General features: G+C 36.7%; 2 protein-coding genes across 6 annotated transcripts; one reads left to right on the top strand and one right to left on the bottom strand.

The window, feature by feature from the left end:
- Positions 1-16: 16 nt before the first annotated feature.
- On the bottom strand, positions 17-19986 carry ctsa (cathepsin A). 3 transcript variants are annotated; one of them, XM_042759106.1, is made up of 16 exons: positions 19790-19986; positions 7146-7237; positions 6730-6893; positions 6507-6618; positions 6332-6382; positions 5990-6076; positions 4443-4598; positions 4260-4351; positions 3353-3437; positions 3183-3274; positions 3017-3095; positions 2113-2261; positions 1941-2016; positions 1776-1865; positions 772-873; positions 17-621 (listed from the first exon to the last, which is right to left on the bottom strand). In XM_042759106.1, the coding sequence occupies exons 3-16, from the start codon at positions 6891-6893 to the stop codon at positions 538-540; spliced, it is 1419 nt and encodes a 472-aa protein (XP_042615040.1). In that variant the 5' UTR covers positions 7146-7237; positions 19790-19986; the 3' UTR covers positions 17-537. The 3 variants fall into 3 exon arrangements, with proteins under 3 accessions (XP_042615040.1, XP_042615041.1, XP_042615042.1); XM_042759107.1 differs by lacking the exon at positions 19790-19986 and having other exon boundaries at positions 7146-7401; XM_042759108.1 differs by lacking the exons at positions 7146-7237; positions 19790-19986 and adding an exon at positions 7029-7141.
- On the top strand, positions 7601-18816 carry LOC109052161 (nuclear receptor coactivator 5-like). 3 transcript variants are annotated; one of them, XM_042759099.1, is made up of 11 exons: positions 7601-7757; positions 11413-11673; positions 11869-11976; positions 14306-14363; positions 15393-15590; positions 15692-15804; positions 16622-16751; positions 16832-17031; positions 17237-17441; positions 17756-17841; positions 17927-18816. In XM_042759099.1, the coding sequence occupies exons 2-11, from the start codon at positions 11511-11513 to the stop codon at positions 18520-18522; spliced, it is 1857 nt and encodes a 618-aa protein (XP_042615033.1). In that variant the 5' UTR covers positions 7601-7757; positions 11413-11510; the 3' UTR covers positions 18523-18816. The 3 variants fall into 3 exon arrangements, with proteins under 3 accessions (XP_042615033.1, XP_042615034.1, XP_042615035.1); XM_042759100.1 differs by lacking the exon at positions 11869-11976; XM_042759101.1 differs by lacking the exons at positions 11413-11673; positions 11869-11976 and having other exon boundaries at positions 7608-7757.
- Positions 19987-20202: the final 216 nt, after the last annotated feature.

Here is a 20202-nt window from a genome sequence, read left to right as displayed (position 1 = left end):
AAAGAAAAACTAAAAATCAAAGGAAATTTCTTTAATTTAAAAACTTTGGGATAAAAGGCATGGAAATGATTCCCTTATGAGCACAAAAAGTACCATATACACAAACTCAGTGACATCTCAACAACAAAAGTCTACAATTAGCACAGGGAGGCATCGGTACCTGAAGGGATGACTAAAATATCTGTGTGATGATTAATAAACGCTACAGTATCATGTTTAATAGAGAAGACTTAAGCTAAAATTGTGCAATAAACAGTCAGTTTCCACTCACAGCTGATCGGATTTCAATTCGTAAACACTCAGCATCTCTCGCTACTAAATCAACCACAATCAAAGATTGATGGAGGAATAGATATCTGTGAACATCATTATGTACAGGATGCACGACTTAATCTAGTTCACAGGCTGGCAACTAGACTACATAAATACACGATCAGTTTTGAGTGGCAGTGACAGAAACAGTCAGTGGTCCATAAATCGTTAACATGTGCCAGTGCAAATTCAGAGTTAAAAAGACTAAAAATCCCTGAGTGTGTTCTAGTAAGGTTGTTTGGTGATGAAGCGACTGAACATCGTGAAGGCCGCTATGGGTTTGTCAGTGGGAACCATGTGACCCGAACCCTGTGGAGGACATAAATAAATACAATTTCAAAAATAAGAACAAACCAAAAATAATAATAGAATACAATAAAGAAGGAATAAAAGGCTTGCATATTAGACTGAGGTCACAGATGCATATACTACATGTGACTGGTTTTACTGCAATCTCACCTTCACTGTGAGGAAAGCGATGTTGGTGAATTCCTTGACAAAGCCGCCGATCTGCTGAGTTTCACCATTGAAATAAATCCAAGGTCTGCGCTGCACCTGCACCTGTTGGAGAAGATGAAGAGAAAGGGTTTCTTCTGCTGCAGGAAAAAAAGTAGTCTCAGACCGCAAACAACACGGACTGATACATAACTGCACAAAAATGGCAAGAGCTTTCTTAAAATAAATAAATAAATAAATAAATAAATTAAATAAAATGATGATGATAATAATAATAATATTTAAATTAAATAAATTAAATAAGTAAAACATAATAAACTATGAAATAATAATACTTTAATATTCAATGATTCAATATTATCATTATTATAAAAGAAATAAATAATAATAATAATAATAATAGTTCCTTTGATAAATATTGACAAAATAATAATAATAAGTAAATTAAATATATAAATTGAATAAGTAAAATATACAATAAAATATGAAATAATAATAATTATAATTATTATTATTATTATTATTATTAATAAATAGAATACATAAATTAAAATGTTTAATAATAATACTTTAATATTTAATAAAGAATAATTATTTATTATTATTCTAAAATAATAATAATAAAAATATTATTATTGTTATTTATTCCATAAAATAAAATAAAACAAAATAAAATTTATAATTATTATTTTTATTAATAAATAGAATACATAAAAAATTAAAATGTTTAACAATAATAATACTTTAATATTTAATAAAGTATAATGATTTATTATTATTCTATAATAATAATAATAATAATAATAATAAAAAAATATTATTGTTATTTATTCCATAAAATAAGATAAAACAAAATAAAAAGGTCCAATCTTACTGACTAGGGGTCAGAAACTTGGGGGAGAAAAAAAATCTAATCAAATAAAAAAACAATTATTTTACTGACCAGACCAGAGTCCCCAGACCAAGACTAAAAGAAAATAAGACACAGTCAGTGGGAAGCAACTCACCTCTTGCTGGAGCGACTCCACAAACCACTCGTCTCCTAGGAAGTTGCAGGCCATGTCAACATCTCCGTTATACACCAGCACACGGTATTTCTGTTAAAAAGATGTTATAGAAATCAAGAGCTGGTAAATATCTGATTCATAACTGTTTAAATTCCCATCACTCACTAACGCTCCCAGAAGCTTCAGGTACTGTTTCTTCACGTCCATGAACAGACGGTTGTAGTTCAGATTGACTTCAGCGCTGCAACAAACAACCGGAACGATTTCAAATTAATTTCCAAAACACATCTGTATTATTAAAAAACTCATTTGCTTTATTGAGGTCCCCTCAACGCACCTGCAGATGACCCAGTCCAGAGCACCGGGTGAGATGTGGAGAGCAGATTTCACCTGCGGGTTGTTGAGGTACAGGGTGGATGGAGTAGAGTTGGTGCACGGAGGATCGAGCCTTGAAGACTTCAACAGGGAGACCACGCCTCGCAATTTCTGATTAAACGAGAACAATCATGTGGATTAACCCTCAAAGCACAAATCAATTAAACTAACACTGACCAGACACAAAGCTTTGTTCTTCACAGTACTTAAAGGAATAGTGCACCCAAAATTAAATTCCGTCATCATTTACTCAGCCTCAAGTTGTTCCAAACCTGTACCAGTTTCTTTCTTGTGTGCAGAAAAATAAAATCTTCTGAAAAATGTAGGTAAACACACAATTGATGGTCCCCCAGTATGGAAAAAAGTTCTATGGAGGTCAATGGGGACTAGAAACTGTTTGGTTACCAACATTCTCCAAAATATCTTCTTTGTATTCAGCAATGAAAGAAAGTCACTTAGTTTTGGAACAGCTTGAGTGTCATTTAATGAGCATTTTCAGTTTTGGGTGAAGTATCCCTTTAAACAGACCATTCACCCAAAAATTTAATTTTAGACGGTCGTATTAAAATTTTTGCATATTCAAACTGGAGTTTTGTATTTGGTTACGAGACACACAAGAACCAGTGTTGTGGGGGAAACAAGTCATAATTTGAATATGCAAATAAAATGAGAGCGCTGCCGTGAATGGGAATATATTCAGTGTATTAAAATCAAAAGTATTACTTCCATAGAGCATCAAAATAGCTAAAAACATAATTTTGTGTTGCACAATAAACTCATACAGGTTTGAGACAAAACATGAGGTCAGTAATGAGCGAGTAGTGAAGTTTGTAGTCCGAAAGCAGCACATAAATGGGTTTCTCTACCTCGTTCTGTTCTTTGGACCAAGGATGGTTGACGAAGTTGTGACCCAGGTCTCGGATCACAAACTGGCCGTTTTCAAAGCTGGTGTCAGAAGAACAGAATGACACTGGAACGTCTTCATATGAAAGGACATTAAACAGTTACTCCACATGACTGATCCCAGCTCACCTGACTCTCTGCTGGACACCTCCGGCACAGGGTGCGTACAGGTTATACATGTTGAGTCCAGACTGGTAGACTATAACTTGAACTGTAGTGAGCTGAAGAGTGACAGAAAGATGAGTGAAGAATCTATGACATCACATCTCAAGCCTCTAGTGGAGCACTGTTTAACTTACAGAAGTCGAGCAGTTCACATCCTGGTTATCGTAGAAGTTACACGCTCCATCTTTGCAGCAAAAAGTCTGCAGGTCATTCCATAAGCTATATAAATAAAAAATTAATATATAGATATACAAATACATTGGTCAAAGACGTTAAGATGTCCACATCCAAAGAAATGTACAAAAGTGATTTTGTGTCCATAGGAAGCACATTAAATGTAAGTAAAATGTATACTTCAAATAAGTTTTTGGAGAATAAAATGTCAAAATTTGGTTGAAATAATGTTAGATTGTCATTCAGTGTAACACAATATTTATGCAAAAATTCAAACAACATGCTTATTATTAATTGTTCATATTAAAATATCTAAAAGAATAATGGAGCATACTAAATTTTATTGTGTTTTTTTTTAGTAGTAAATTATTATTGATGATTGGGATTAAAACCTAGGATAGTGGCGAATGTTAAAAATGTAAAATTACAACTCATTAGTATTTGGGGTGAAGGTAATTAGTCTTAAATTGTCATAAATTGATTTTTGTTGTAAATATGCCTGACGAGATTGTTACACTGAATGACATTTTACTGGGTGTCTTCTGTAAATCAGGGGGAAATGTATGATATTTATTTTTTGCTCAGAAAAACAAAAACAAAATTGCAATTAAATAAAACAGAAAACTTTTTGCATTTTTGGGGGGAAAAACTACAACAGTTTAAAGCAGTATTACACTTTTTTTATGCTTAAACACTTTTTCGTCTTTGACCCACATACAAATAAAATGCACAAATAAATTATTTTTTACAATTTACATTTTATACTGTTTGCCCATGCAAATTAAATGTATAAAAGAGTGCATGTCAAATAGAGCAACACGAAAAAAAGTCATAAGGTTAAAAAAAAAAAAAAAAAGAATATCACACCTGGTCCCAAGAAGTCCATGATAGTATGCAAAATAGACCAGTGAATTGTCATTTAGTTCATAACTGGACAAGCCGTTTCCTACAGCAATACCCTTTAAGACACAAATGCACACGTCATTCACTCTGCTGGCTCAGTGTCGCTGTTGTTTATGGGCAGTACAGTCAAAATAAAGCCCCTCCTACCTGTAGATTAATGCTGCTGTCCTCCATGACGATCTCAGCCAGCGTTGGGATGTAAATGCCTCCGTAACTCTCGCCGGTCAGGAAAAACTCATTCTTGCTGAACTCTGGAAACAACCTGAAAAACTCTTTCAAGGCCAAGTAGTTGTTTGTGGCCACCTGGATGTCAGAGATTATATGGTTACCATTTGGTTTTTGATCATAAACAGTTAAATTAAATATTATATGTGCTACGCGATTAAACACTCCTGCATCTTATGATACACACTACCGTTCAAACGTTTGGGGTCAGTAAGACTTGTAATGTTTTTTAAAGAAGTCTCTTCTGCTCATCAACGCTGCATTTATTTGATCAAAAATACAGAAAAAAAAACGTAATCTTGTAAAATGTTATTATAATATAAAATAATGTTTTCTATTTTAATATCCTTTAAAATATAATTTATTTTTGTGATGCAAAGCTGAATTTCCATCAGCCATTACTCCAGTATAAAGTGTCACATGATCCTTCAGAAATCATTCTAATATGCAGATTTATTATTAGAATTATCAATGTTGTGCTGCCAAATATTTTTTTGGAAACTGCGATACTTTTTTCAGGATTCTTTGATGAATGAAAAGTTATAAAGAACAGCATTTATTCAAAATAGAAATCTTTCCTAACAATATAAATTGTTGCTTTCACTTCTAATCAATTAAACACATCCCTGTTGAATAGACGTTTTAATTTATTTCGAAAAAAGAAAGAATAAAAATGTACTGACCACAAACTTTTGAACGCTAGTGTATATTGTTAGAAAATATTTCTGTTTTAAATAAATGCTTTTCTTTTGAACTTTTTATTCATCAAAGAATCCTGAAAAAAAGTATCACAGCTTCCAAAAAATATATATATTAAGCAGCGCAACAGTTTCCAGCACTGATAATAAATCATAATATTATTATGATTTCTGAAGATCATGTGACACTGAAGGCTGCAGTAATGATGCTGAAAATACAGCTTTGATCACAGAAATAAATTATATTTTAATGTGTATCAAAATAGAAAAACGTTATTTTACATCATAATAATATTTCACAATATTACATTTTTTTCCTGTATTTTTTTTATCAAATAAATGCAGCGTTGATGAGCAGAAGAAACTTCTTTAAAATACATGACAAGTCTTACTGACCCCAAACTTCTGAACGGTAGTGTACATATCTAGTACAGTTTGTTGGAAGCTTTTATTGATTGTTTTTGGATAGGGAGGTAGGGAAGTGATTGTATTTTCTTTTCTTTTCTTTCCGTGAAAGAGTATCATTAGAGGTATATGAATTAGCTGGTTTTTGTTTGTTATTTTGACCTCGTCGGCTCCCGGAGCTAAAATTCCCCAGTTATACTGTAAACCATTGTGCTCATTAAAATACTTCTCATTCTTTTTTTTTTTTTTTTCTGAAAGTCTTCCGTGTCGTACTCTTTTATGTTGTGCCCTTACCCTAGACAGGGCATAACACACACACACACACACACACACACACACACACACACACTTATATATAAATCATACCTCTGTGTCATTGGTGGCGTACTTCTTGTCATCAGAGTAGGAGAAGCCGACACCTGCTGGTGACTCCAGATATAAGACATTTGCAATCTGGAAAAACAGCCCATGTTCAGTACAATAAAGCTGGTTTGCTATAACCAACAATAAACGAGCATAAGAGCATGTAACCGGTTTGAGGAAGTGTCATAGTTCAGATACCGAAACTTCTGTTACAGGGTGAAACCTGGAAACCTTGTGACTTTCTCATTTCACACCACATTCACATTTAGTCATTTAGCAGCAGACGCTTAACTCATTTGGCAATGCTTAAGTATTAAAAATAAAAATAAAAGACAGAATCCAGACCTTGTTCCAAGAATAAGGATTATATTCTAGAGTTGCACCGTCATCTTGGATCTGTGAATAACCAGAGAGAAGGGATAATGTGCATTATTTAAAGCATTCATGTTTTTAGATATTTAACTGAAGTTAATTGTGAAACATCAGTGGGATTAAATAAAGAAGCGCTCTGATTTCTCACCAGGAAAGGTCCGTGCTCTGTGAGCAAACCGTCCAGGGAGCTGCATCCTGGTCCTCCGTTGAGCCACAGAACAACCGGACCACCGGCCGGATCTTTCTGAGACTCAACAAACCTGATCGAGAGGAACAGAGCACAATAATGTTAGACATTCCCATTCGGGGAATTTTCAAAACCATTCCTAGGGTCAGTCGAATATAAGCGAGAGTCAGACCATGCAGCTTACCAGTAGTGAAGGTGTTTGTTATCTGCCACACTCAAGTATCCAGAGTAATGCTTGAAGCTGGGCTGTTTCGGAAGTCCTGGCAGATATTTGATCTCATCTGCATCTGGAGCCCCAGAAACCTGCAGCACCCCCAGCAGCAGCAAACACACCTGAGCAAGATGCATCTGAAACACAGCAAAACAGCACAGTTAAACACTGAGCTCCTCACAGAACAGAAACTCATCCCTTATAACAATCTGAAGCAAAGAGGGCAGCAAAAACCAAAGGAGCAATCATAGCATGTGACTCAGAACACTAACTTAAGCAGGAAATTAAGGGTTTATCCTACAGTGACGGTGGAAATCTGAAGCAGGAACTGATATTATTCAGCAGAAGAAAGATTAAAATTATTCACATCGTTGTGTTATTACTCTTACCTTGTCGGGCGAGGGAGAGTAAACTGTTTAAGTAACGTTAGTCCCAAAATTCATGTGACTCCGACGAAGTCACATGATGTTTTTCCTCCGCTCTGTCAAAATAAAAGCATACGGCATTTAAGCTGTCAAATATTTAAAAAAACAAAACAAAAACAACCTGTACATATACAATCATTTTATTTCCATAATTTTCCACATTGATGCTAGAATTGGAAATACATTATAAAACACTTTTCGTGCAAATATTTTGAAAGTAAGACAACCACTAATAAAAATAATAGGTTTATATATTTTTAATACAATTTATGCTTTAATTTTCGAGATTGCGTGTATTTTTAAATGTAACTTATTATTTTTATTTTGTATTTGCAAGTCGGTCTAAATGGAAATTAATGACTTTTTTTTTTTAAACTGATAATTATTTTGTAACGTTACCGCAGGTCGCAAAGGAACTTTTATTTTGAAAACACCGTCTCTAAGCACCTCGCACTTCCGCACAAGATCAAGGCAAGGTTGCGGCGGTTTTGCAGCGGGTCTTTTATCGTAATTGTTCGCACAAACGGGACGCCACGGAGAAAATCGCCGGATAATTTCCCGGTTCCCATGGTAACGGTAAGGCTTCGCTTCCGTGATCTGACAAAACTCTTCTCAGGAATCGACGATTCTGGCGCTCCGACGGCATTCGTTGTTATAAATGTAAGCTAGCTCGTTAGCCGCCGTGTGAGTCGAAGCATCGATTGTTCCTTTCGATCGTTGAAACTGTAGATGTACGTTAGTGTTGGTAATAAGTACGCAATGTTTGAATCGTTCAACTGGAACACGAACACAAGAGTGATAAAATAAACAGAAAACCCTCGCACGAGCGATTCCTACTGTGTGAATTTACGGAGCAACATGGCGTCTGATCGAATCCCGCATTAGCCGAAGTGTGCGCGGTTTTTCCTACGGCTTTCAAACCCACGGAATATGGACGATAGTGTTTATTTATTTATTTTTTCACAGGAACACGCGGTCTCTGTTGTTTGCAGTTATTCGCGCGTTCTTTTACACGGTTTAATTTCGCGTGATGTCACGACACGGACTCGAAATGGCTGAAGGGTTGGTGCGGCGCCAGGGTTGCCAGGTTTTCGCCACAAAAACCACCCAATCGCGTTTCGTGGATCCCCTGTTAAAAATCGCGTTACGGGGTGTAAAATACACATTTTGTGGCGGGGTCACCCTGGTAAAATTCGCAATACAGTGGCTAAATATCACGTTATTGGGGTCGCTTCAACCCGCGGACATGAAAAACAACTCGGTGTTAAAGTAACAGCCCAATTCCGCGGGAAAACGTCAAACATGGCAACACTGTTTGGCGATGACGAGGATTTCATGCTTGCTCTTTTTCACTTGCTGCCTGTTTTCATTGTCTCTACCTTTTGAATAATAAACAGCACTGTAAATATGACAGAGGAGAGTGTTATAATACTAAATCACACGACACTATATCGTAGCAGTTAATTGTTTTTAATCTTTGAACAATGTGAGACAGTAGGAACTGGTGTCTTTCAGGCTTTACTCCTTGAATATTAAAGTATTACTGTTTTAAAAATTTTAATAGTGTCAAAATCCTCAATCATAAGAAATGTACACCGCTGTTCAAAAGTTTGGAATCAGTAAGAGTTTTAATGTGTTTTAAAGGCTCTTCAGTTCATCAAGGCTGCATTTATTTGACCAAAATAAATATAAATGTTATTGCAATTTAAAATAATGGTTTTCTATTATAATATACTTTAATATATAATTAATTCCTGTGATGCAAAGCTGGATTTCCAGCATCATTACACCATTTTACTGTATCAGTAAGATTTTTAATGTGTTTTAAAGGCTCTTTTGTTCATCAAGGCTGCATTTATTTGACCAAAATAAATATAAATATCATTGCAATTTAAAATAATGGTTTTCTATTATAATATACTTTAATATATAATTAATTCCTGTGATGCAAAGCTGGATTTCCAGCATCATTACACCATTTTACTGTATTTTTGATCAAATAAATGCAGCCTTGATGAACAGAAGAGACTTAAAACATTACAAACCTTACTGATCCTTAACTTTTTAACGGCAGTTAATCAAAACACTAAAATGCATTTAACTTGTGTAAAGTCCTGATTTGATTATTTTGATCAGTTGGTTTTAATATTAAGTTTTATAACAGTTGAACTCACCCTTTGAAATTTGTTATAAGAAATGCGGTCAAAACTTTCCTATTGTTGCACACTTACTGTCTCTATCTAATTTTTAAGAGTACAGTACATAGTGTATAATATCATGTAATCTGATTAAATATAATCCAAAATTCATGTTTTCACTCTCCACTGTTGGCTCTTTCAGATAGTTGATATTCTTGAGGTAGAGTCTTATGAAAAAAGTTAAAAATCATTTCGGTGGAACGGCCAGGAATCGCCTGGGAAGGTGTTGAGCAGCTTTGGTAACTCGGGGTATGATGATAAAGCTTTGCAACTTACCAAAATGTGACCAGGATGCCGAAGTGGACCACAAAGACTACAGCATCTGTGAGCTCTTACCGTCCTGCTGCTGTGACGAAACGATGCACAATAACAAACCGCCCGAGAAACTGCATGACGATTCCTTTCAGATGTGCGTTAGTGGAAAATGAGATTTGGTTAATTCAATGCTTTATTGTAGAGGAATTATTTGATGACCCCTTGAACCATGATGTCCAGTGTCCACAATGTTTTTGGTCCATCATTTTCTTCAAGCGTCGTCTTTATGTTCAAGTTAGCGAATTTTTAAACTTTGGATAACTTGCGAGAAATCTTTGGGGAGCATTTTATGTTCGTCCATCCCCGAGAACTACTCTTTCAGGTCTGTTCAAGATTTGATGTTATCTTCATCGACAAGCTCTCGTATTTTCCGTTGCGTGCTCCGTGGAAACCTGTTTGCGGTCGGTTCTTCTAACAGTTTTTCCTTTCACCTCCACCCACATTCCTTCATCGAATACTTGAGAGATGTGTTTCATTTAAAAAAGCAATTTGAGGAGCGTCTTCGCAAGAGAATGTCGCAGACTTCAAGTGCAGCTGCGAAATCCAAGGCCTCACTAAGCCAAAAAGTGAATTTTATTTTCAACGTTTTATTTGGTGTGAATGACTGTAAAGTGTTCATATGTCACTCGATCAAGCGGCAAAACACAGCATATGAATTAAACTGTACTTAGACATTCTAATTGTTGTGAAGTGTCTCAAGTTTGTCTTTAAAGTCAACATGAAGCTTCCATTGGCACAGTATTTTAGGATGATGGGATATCCAATTAGATAATAATTATCTAATCAATCAATCTACATTCAGACCTGAGTGCTATAATTAGTAGGGATGCACCGATACCATTTTTTCAGAGCCGATCCAAGACCAAAAATTCTGAGTATCGGCCGATACAGATCCGATACCGATTATTTTTTTTTAATTTATGCAGAAAAATACTATTATATACTAGGTTAGAGGATAATTCAACAGCAACAATGACTCTAGAAAAATAATGCGTATACAGTAATTTTGTAAAATGTAAGCATTTAGTGAAAAATCATTATTTAGTGGGGAACAAATAAAAGTGAATGTGTAGGACTAAATCTGGTCAAATATTACACATTGATGCGTAGAGTATTATTATCTGCGATAGAGTTTTGTTTCTTTTAGCAGATTACATTTCAGTTACTGTGTGCGTTAAGAACAGTGCAGTGATCTAACAGACACCTGGTAGAAAGTCGCATGATTTAGAAACAGCACTATCTACAGATCAAGTGTAATAATAGGAACATTGAATCATCTTGGAGGGAGTTTCATCGTCTTGACTGTCGTAACCGTACACGACACGCACTTTGTATGCTGAATGGAGGATGACAGACGTCTGTAAATATTCATCTGTACCTCACATTAAACTATTGAAAGGCTTCAGAAGACTTGGAATATAGTGCGTGAAAACCTTATGGTGCTTTATAATGTTTTTGTGCATTTTGTGGAGCTTAACAATAACACAATAGTACATGCACAATATTGGGTTTTGACCGATACCCAATCCGGCAGAAACTGGCAGCATCGGAGCTGATACCGATACTGGGTATCGAATCAGTGCATCCCTATATATGATGATATGTTTTAAGTTTTCATGGTGACTTTAAAGACTTCTGCGGTGTTTTGTTACTTTGCCCAGTCATTTTACCTCTGGAATCTCTCTTTTCTTACATGTCGATGCATCATCAATTTCAAGACCTTGGGGGAAATATAGCTAATCAAATAGTCTTGTAACTAAAATCCACTGCAAGCGTTCCTTGAAAACGGGCCGTTGAACCTAAAGCTCGTAGAGGCATGTCGCACAGAAGAAGCCGGAGTAGTTCACCACCCTCGTACACCACCAACAGCAATGACCCTCGTGACCTGGAGCGACGGATTTTTGTTGGAAATTTGCCCACGGCGCACATGGCGAAGAAGGACATGGAGGAACTGTTCAGGCCGTATGGGAAAATACAGGGTTAGTAGCGTCAAAGACTTATTTAGACGTTTCGGAAAATCTTATTTTATAGTGTTCGCTACAGTTTACAAGTTTTAAATTATTTGGTTTGAAGACTATGACTGCGGTTTTGCTGAAAGCAAGGGAAGCTTAGGCCAAAAATCCTCAAAGAAGCGCCTTTTTTCGTGAAACGAAAATGATTGTTCCTTTTTCCAGCTTTGTCCCTGTTTCGTGGGTATGGATTTGTGCAGTTTGAGCGAGTGGAGGATGCTGAGGCCGCAAAAGCCGGACAAAACGGTCGAATTTATAGAGGTTATAAACTAGGTAAGGTCTGATTTGGTTTTAAACACTGGAGTGATTTGGGGAGTTAATTGTATGACTATAATTTTACTGTAATAACCACAATGTGGTGAATCTAATAAAGCCTAACTTTAACTTAAAGATGATCCTCAAGCAAATTGCACATTAGATTTTTCTCTACTCTCAGCGTTAGGGGTGTAAAGCGGATGGTTCGTCACGATACGATGTGATATCGATTCTCATACCCAGCGATACGATATTTGCCGATACCTCAAAAAAAATTCTACGATACGATTACGATTCGATACAGAAGTATATCGATCGATATTTTGATATTATACATCTATTTTAAACAACCATCTACATTTTTATTAACTCACAAATGAAACCAAAATATATAACATGAACATTTATCTGAAATTTTCACATTGTGTACCTCAGGTGGGACATTCACAACAACAACAAAAAAAACATAGGCCTACACATTTTTTTTTTTTTTTTTATAATACAGAAAATAAACAATTGGAAAAACAATTCTGGCTGCTACTATAGGCTCAGTGCTAAAAATCTTTTCTACAGGTAACCAAAGTATGAGCAATAGCAGAAAATAAATACAATACATCAAAGACACAAGTTCAATAAACAAACAGTTAAATAAACTGCTTTTCAGCTCAGTCTAAAATACATTTTAAGGTATGGCACAGTAATGTAGTAATCAAATGTAAAATAACTGCATAGTCTTCACTGTTTTAAACTAAATATAGATTAATAATTTTTTATGTTACAAAGGTTATTAAGGCTAGTCAGAAGCAGTGAGCACTTGTATTTTTCTTTGACAGCATTAGATTTATCATTAGTTTGCTTTCGTTTTAAGAACCAAGCACGGATTTAATATACACATGCCTTTTCTTTCTGATCTGTTTACATTAAGACATATGACTAAACGACTGTGTTTACTAGGAAATTCACCAAAATGTGCATTTTGATATAATTTTGTCTGTATTTATTCATCCATGGACAAAAAAAGTGGAAGATCAATTTAGTATTCGCGCGGTGCGGCTGTCTGTGTGCGCGCGCTTCAGATGTGTGCGCTGAAAACTTCTCACACAGCGCTCGACTGTTCCCCAAAAAAACCCGAGCATCTTGTGCCTTTGAGCAGTCCTAATACCGAGTCCTGATCCCTGAGTTTGAACGAGAATGCACGTGTTGGCGGTAATCCATAGACGGACATTATGTGAAAATTTGGAAAGTGCCAAATAAGGTGCCTATTTATATTACAGATATCGATATTTTACGTGTGGCATCGATGCATCTTATCGTCAGACATTGTATCGATGAATCATTACACCCCTACTCAGCGTTTTGTGTCATGAGACTTCGCATATGTCAATTTATCAATAAAAGCTATACATCTAATAGAACGTTTCACAAATGGGTTACATATTGGTATCCTTTGACTATTTGAAATGTTTTCCCATCTCACTGGTCTTGTTCATCTTGACTGACTGTAATTAAAATCACACAGTAGTATCATAATTTTGATGCCATTTGTTTAATGGGTAATGCTTTAATTTAATTTGTACTTATTTTTTTTTTAAGAGATCCATTAGGGTTGCACAGTTAATCAAATTTCAATGGGCGATTACAATTACGTATGCCACAATTACGTAATTATTCAGAGTCCACTTATGGTGCTTTCTTTCTACAGGTTATCCTACGTTTTTTCCCCATTGTTTTCATCTTAGTATAACATTATAATATCATGCATATTTTTCACCAATCCAATGTATAGTTGACATTTGAGACTTAATGCTATAGAAAAGCATGAAATGTTTTTCAGGAAGAGCGTTTTCAGCTTGTTTATTTTCATGTAAAAATATGGCATAGACGTCATTCAATGTAAATTGTGATAATTGTAATTAATAATCACAATTACAATTTCAAGGGAATATTGGATAACTATGGTTTTTGTCTTAATCGTGCATTCCTAAGAGGCATGGTGTATTATACCCTATTTGTGCAAAGCGCCAGTTATTGTTAGTGGTCTGTAAGGTCTAATTCAAGAGGTGTTTAATAAGTGTTTACAGCTGGGGAATATCAAATACTGACAGGTTCACAAGATCCTTTGCTGCTTTTTTCACCTACATTGTTGTTTTTTTAATGTTTAACTGCTATTGACATTTTGAAAATGTTTACAATTTAGACACAACTTGTTTAGATTCATACAATGCAGAATGTGAAATGTTGGTCCTCTCAGTAAAAGAGAAGGAAAAAAAACAAAAACAAAACTCGTTTGGCTCTGAAATATTCCCGTCTTTTGTCATATTGAATGTTTGGATTGGTTTATTTGCAGATGTAAATATGGCAGCAGAGAGACGACAGAATAAATCCAGGTCAAGCCCACCACGCAGGTAAAGTATCGCTGGGATTTTTGCTAATGAAGACGTCCTCTATCAACAATTTTGGTAAACGTTTTTCCCTCCACAATGGAATTCATCGAACGTTCTAAAATGCTTGTCGAGTGCGCAAAAACGGTTCGATCTGTACTTCTCGTGGCTTTTCGGTTTTTAGTTTGTTCTAATTATTTTCCTTTCCTTTTTTCTCACTCTTAGTTGTGTCAGAATTAACTGAAATAAAGTTGAAAGGGTAATTTGAGTACATTTCCCTTGGTGTGTCTTTGTCTAAACCGTGTGTTACTCATTCTGTTCACTTACTATGCGCGGTTTTCGAAATCGTCCGCCGACGATCGCTGCTTCCTGCCGGAGCCTTCTTCGACAGTTAACACACACACTTAGCATTAAAACATTTCCAAAAACCTAATTATTTCATGTACTCAACAAGTGGAATGGAAACAAGTAAAACTAATTTATGCAGTCCATTCAATTGTTGGATGTTTTATTTATATTTGGAGGTTGGTGTTTTTTTTTCACCGTCACCGCCTCCGTTTTAAAAGAAAACAATGTGAGACTAGTTATTTTGCGTTTATCTTAAAGCAGTTTTAATATTAAAAACTCATGCTTGCTTAAAAACCAAACTTAAAAATAAATCCTAAAACCTGCTGTTCATTTGACTTTTGGAAACTAAAGGATGGACCCTGGTTTTCATGGTTACCTCAGAAAGCAATGTTTCCCACAACATTTATTTTTGGAGCACTATATTCGCAGTTTGCAAAGATTTTATAATAGAAATGATGTGAATTTTGCGACCGGTTGGTTTGACACCACCATCCCATGTCTGGTCTGCAGCAACATGACTCTGAAACGAACTCTGAAAGCGCTTAATTGAATGAGATTTGCTTACAGTGTTTTGTTTTTATAATTTCTTTTAACAATGTCTTGATGGTAAGATTCTGTCTCAGTGAGGTGTCTGATAGAGCTGTTAGTGTTTGGGGTGAAGTGTTTAGTGGGCGTGTGATAACTGAATGTATTTTGTCTGTTCAGGCCAGACAGTCGAGAGCCCCGTCCCCGTTCTCGTTCCCCGGTGCATGGGCGAGATTCTCGAGACCACCGTGACAGTCGAGAGATGAGGGGCGATAGCCGCGAGCTGCGTCCCGGTCCACCTCGAGAACATGATGCTAGAGGCCCGGCCGATGAGCGATACAGGGGCTCCGAGAGCAGGGAGAAAGATCCGTCCTACAGGTGCACTCACGATGCATTTGAGCTCTTCTGTAGTTTTGCATCACAGCTCTTGTTTTCTGGTGTTTTAACATCATTTAAACAACATTACTGTGCTTCCACAGAGAGGAAGGGTATGATCGTTATTACCGCGGAGAGTACGACTATTATCGGAAGAAAGAGGAGCCGTACCCAGAGCGCTTCAGAGAACCCTGGAACGGCAGGAGAGAGTCTGAGGGTTGGTTTGATTGTTTATAACCATAAAATAAAGCTGATCTATATCATAAAGAAAATTAAATCAATTTTTTAATATATATATGTATATGTTTAAATTTAGCATTGTGACCAGGGTTATTATAGTTAACTAAATCAAATTTAAAAACATAAATAATAAAATAAAAATAATTTTTTTTTTTTATTTCCGCTAATTGTAATGTTTTCAGTTTTTTTTTTAACTTGAAGTACTAAAATAACAAACTAAACAATTTTTTAAAAAATATATAGATATTTTAAAATAAAAAATAATAAAAATGACAAATCACTAAATATTAAATTAAAATATAATTGAAAATATTAATAGAAAGTGTAATCTATCAACAATACTAAAATAACACTGATTTTTACCATTTTTAAAAACAGTTTATTTTTCTTGTCCAGGGTCCTTATTGTAATGCCCCTGTACAGTATAATGTTTTTTTGTTTATTTAAAAACAAAAAGAATTACTGAAAAATGTATCTGTTTTTTCTCTATTTAAATAAGCAATAGTGAAAGGCGGTAGAACAAATTCTACTCTTGACACTTTTTGTTGTTTTTGCTTTAAAGTAATGGGAATTTTGTGTGAATGAAAATATCAATGCAAAAATCTTAGAAAGCCTTAAAATATTTCAATATAAACAGACATGATCTTGGTTGTTTTAGGAGTTTATGACTGTTTTGTCTAAACAGTCATTGTCAGCAGCATTGGTGATTCAGATTAAGTTTAATTCACATGCACACAGTTTTTGTCGCAGAGGAGGAGTTTACGTGAAAACTTAAGTGTTTGATGAATTTACAGAGGAGCGGGTGCGTCCTGAAGAGCGCCGGAGGAACGAACTTTACCGACAATATTATGAAGAGCTGCAGAGGCGCTATGATGCTGAAAGACCAGTGGACTGTTCCGTCATAGTCGTCAACAAGCTGCAAAAGTGAGTCTTGAAGACAGATTAAAGCATCAGATGTTTTATTGGAGAACCGGTTACATTTTCTGCTCCGTGTTTGCGTGCAGGGAATATGCCGAGACTGTGGGCAGGAAGGTTCGGGATCTGGGAATGGTGGTGGATCTCATCTTCCTGAATACAGAAGTGTCACTGACCCAAGCTCTGGAGGATGTGAGTCGTGCTCGTACGCCTTTTGCCATCATCATCACCCAGCAGCACCAAGTACACCGTTCCTGTACAGTCAACATCCTCTTTGGGACCCCACAAGGTGTGTGACATCCACAAAGAGTTTGAAGCCAGTTTACTTGCTCATCAGCTTTAAGTTGGAAAAATCCAATGCAATTCAACACCGCAACTACTCAAAACCAGCCCAATGTTGATATAAGATTGCAGAACATCATTTTAGATATTCACGCAGCACTGTAGAAGCCATAATCAACATTTTAGATGACCACAGCATACTCTTGTTGCAGAGCACAGGAACATGCCCATGCAGGATGCCATGGTGCTGGTGGCCCACAACTTTGACTCCTTTAAAGTTGAACACCTTGCTAAAGAAAGGGACGAGCTCGTGAGGAAGGCGGCCAAGATGGCTGATGAGGTGTTGATGAGGGAACCTGAACGAGAGGGTCACCCTGCCTCCGTTCTGACCCACATCACGCTGCTGTCTGAGGGCAGGTAGGTCAACAAACACTAGCGTTCAAAAGTTGGGGGTCGGTAAGATCTCTTAATGTTTTTCAGAAAAGTCTGCATTTATTAGATCAAAAATACCATAAGAATGGTTAAATGTTAACAGTTTTGTAATGTTTCTGTGTTTACCGGAAAATATTTTAAACAGTGTTCACTTAAAGATCACATGCTATTTGTAATTTTTAAAATGCGTTCAGGAGCCTTTTTTTTTTTTTTGCTGCATTATTGAATTGGCATTGAAAATCTGGATATTTTACTGGTGTTAAGTGTCAAATATAATGGACGGTCTTTGCATCTCTCAGGTTTATGACTCCAGATGAGTTGGCCAGACTAATTGACTATCTGAGAGACAAACGTGATCGTCTTGTCAGAAGCAGTACTGACACAGGTAACTCCATTAGGTGTTTTAAACTCAATGTTGTGTTACGCTTTACCCATCAAGCCTTACCCTTCACTGTTTCTGGTCTCTCTAGTCGCACACCCTCCACCAGCGACCCACGAGCCCTCTCAGCCCACACAGGCTCTATCTGCTCCAGCTCAGCCCGCGTACACCAGCCTGTCCCTTCATTCCACCCACCTGACCCCTGTGTCCGCCCCCACCGCCACCAACCAACAGCAGGAACTCCAAGCTAAGATCCTCAGCATCTTCAACAGCGGCAGCGGCACATCCTCAATGTCCAGTCCTGCTCCGGCAGCCCAAACACAGGGTTACGGCTCCAGCCTCGGCCCTCAGACCGTCGGGCTCCAGTCTTCTCACGGCGTCCCTGGCGGCATGCCCAAAATCGCTGCTGTCCAGCCGCAGAGCAGCATGATGAACCCTCGGCCTGCCATGAGGCCTCCTGGAGTTCGTATGGCTGGGCCGACAGGCCCCCTGAGACCAGCGGCCACCACAGGCACCGGGATCAACTTTGACAACCCGAGCGTGCAGAAAGCCTTGGATACGCTCATCCAGAGCGGACCCATTAACCACTTGGTGAATATGGGATCTGTGGGTCAAGGGACCCGGTCAGCGCAGGGAATGAGCAGCATGGATCCATCGCCCATGTCCCATTATTCCCGCCATTATTAAAATGAATAAATCTGATGCGAATTGAGAAGTCAGCATTGCTCTGAATGATCATAAATTATTTTTTGCTCCTGTGTAATTTGTGATTTAAAAAAAACGAGTTTCTGTGAAGTCATGGTTTTCTGGTTTTACGGTTTATTTTTTTTTTACTCGTGTGTGTTAGATGAAAACAGGGCATGATTGATTGTTTAATGCTGCATCAATAGATAGGAGAATTTCTGTTGTTTTATATGGAATTGGTGCATTGTATATACCAGCCAACTTCTGACTTAATAAATTCATTTTTAGATACAGAAATTTGTCTCTCTTGAATTTGTTTCTCCAGAATACTTGTGTCCTACATATAAAGGCTGAAATACAATACACAGATATTTCCCCCCGATTTGCAGTCTGGATGCAAAGTTGTGGAAAGTCAGAGCCAGTCTACAGATTTTGGTCTGTTGAAATTGACAATCACAGAAAGCCATGTAGCGTAAGACGGGCACACTGTATTTATTTCGTTTTTTTAAAACAACATTTAATTTGTCATGCGTCTACTGCATTCTTAAAATAAAGGTGCTTTATTGGCATAGATGGTTCCATGAAGAACCTTTAACATCCATGGAGCCTTTCCATTCCACAAAAGGTTGTTTATAGTGGGTAAAGGTTCTTTAGATTATTAAAATGTTCTTTAAACTAAGAAAAAAATTATTAAGAGCTGGCACTGAAAGGTGCTTTGGAGAACCAAAGATGGTTTTTCTATTGCATTGCTGCAAAAACACTTTAGTTAGTTTATTTTTAAGTGTAGCAAAGCGCATGTTGTTGAGTTTTCAGAACAACTCAAGTCGTTTAGTATATGATGCCCAGTTTTTCTTTGCAACGATTTCAAATTGGCAAATGTATGATGCCTAGTGTTTTAAAATCTCTTCAGATTAGTGCACTCCAGTCTTAACTGATGGGATGAAGCATGCTCTTCTTGGTCAATCTGAGTTTTTGCTTCATATTCATGCTGCAGAAATAGCATGCCATACCGTGTGCATGCAATACCCGAGACGACATGCTATATTTTCCTAAATATATTAGATAAAACAGAAGACGCTGCAATGGAAACTCAGTTCACAGTCCAGCTCCACTTGACCTTATATTACACGTCAAATAAATTCTGATCATCCTTGTTGTTTAAAGGTAAGCAAACGATGGCATCTTTAATTAAAACACCATTACTAGAATGTGAATCTATTTAAAGAAGTATAAATGTATTTCGTTTACCGGGGAAGATCACAACTCTTACCGTCTCTGCTCCAAAATCCGGCCACATGCTCTTCAGGAAGGCCAGAGGACTTCTGTCAACACTTTCATGTGACAACTTAAATTGGTTGACTTTGCACCAATGAACAAAGAAATACTTCAAAAGAACTGACTTTGAGAAATGTTTCAGATTGGTCAACATGAGAGGGAACTTGGTTCAAGACGGTTGAGACTAGTCGACAGTGAGGTTTACTGGTTAATCTAAATGTTTGTTTCTATATTTAGCTGACAGTTTTCACAGGAAACCTCCTCAGAAATGTCATTAAATCTAAGCCAGTTCAAGTCTTGGAGTCTAATGAGCTCATGATATTAATCAGGTGTGTAGTAGAAATGACATCCAAAATGTGGACCAGGATTGAGATTTTGAGCCTTTGAAAACCTGCTCAGAATGAAGAC

This window comes from Cyprinus carpio, chromosome A6, assembly GCF_018340385.1.
Source record: "Cyprinus carpio isolate SPL01 chromosome A6, ASM1834038v1, whole genome shotgun sequence".
NCBI classification, from domain to species: Eukaryota; Metazoa; Chordata; class Actinopteri; order Cypriniformes; family Cyprinidae; genus Cyprinus; species Cyprinus carpio.
This window is presented reverse-complemented; position numbering and strand designations above follow the sequence as displayed.

Bases quoted from the DNA above. Each gene is read 5' to 3' on its own strand.
- ctsa (XM_042759106.1), bottom strand. From the start codon at position 6,893: ATGCATCTTGCTCAGGTGTGTTTGCTGCTGCTGGGGGTGCTGCAGGTT. The intron at 3,096-3,182 runs GTGAGCTGGGAT...TTCTGACACCAG, and splicing joins GGTGTCCAGCAGAGAGTCAG to CTTTGAAAACGGCCAGTTTG. The intron at 2,017-2,112 runs GTGCGTTGAGGG...TGTTTGTTGCAG, and splicing joins CTGGACTGGGTCATCTGCAG to CGCTGAAGTCAATCTGAACT.
- LOC109052161 (XM_042759099.1), top strand. From the start codon at position 11,511: ATGTCGCACAGAAGAAGCCGGAGTAGTTCACCACCCTCGTACACCACC. The intron at 14,364-15,392 runs GTAAAGTATCGC...TTGTCTGTTCAG, and splicing joins AGGTCAAGCCCACCACGCAG to GCCAGACAGTCGAGAGCCCC. The intron at 17,032-17,236 runs GTGTGTGACATC...CTCTTGTTGCAG, and splicing joins CCTCTTTGGGACCCCACAAG to AGCACAGGAACATGCCCATG.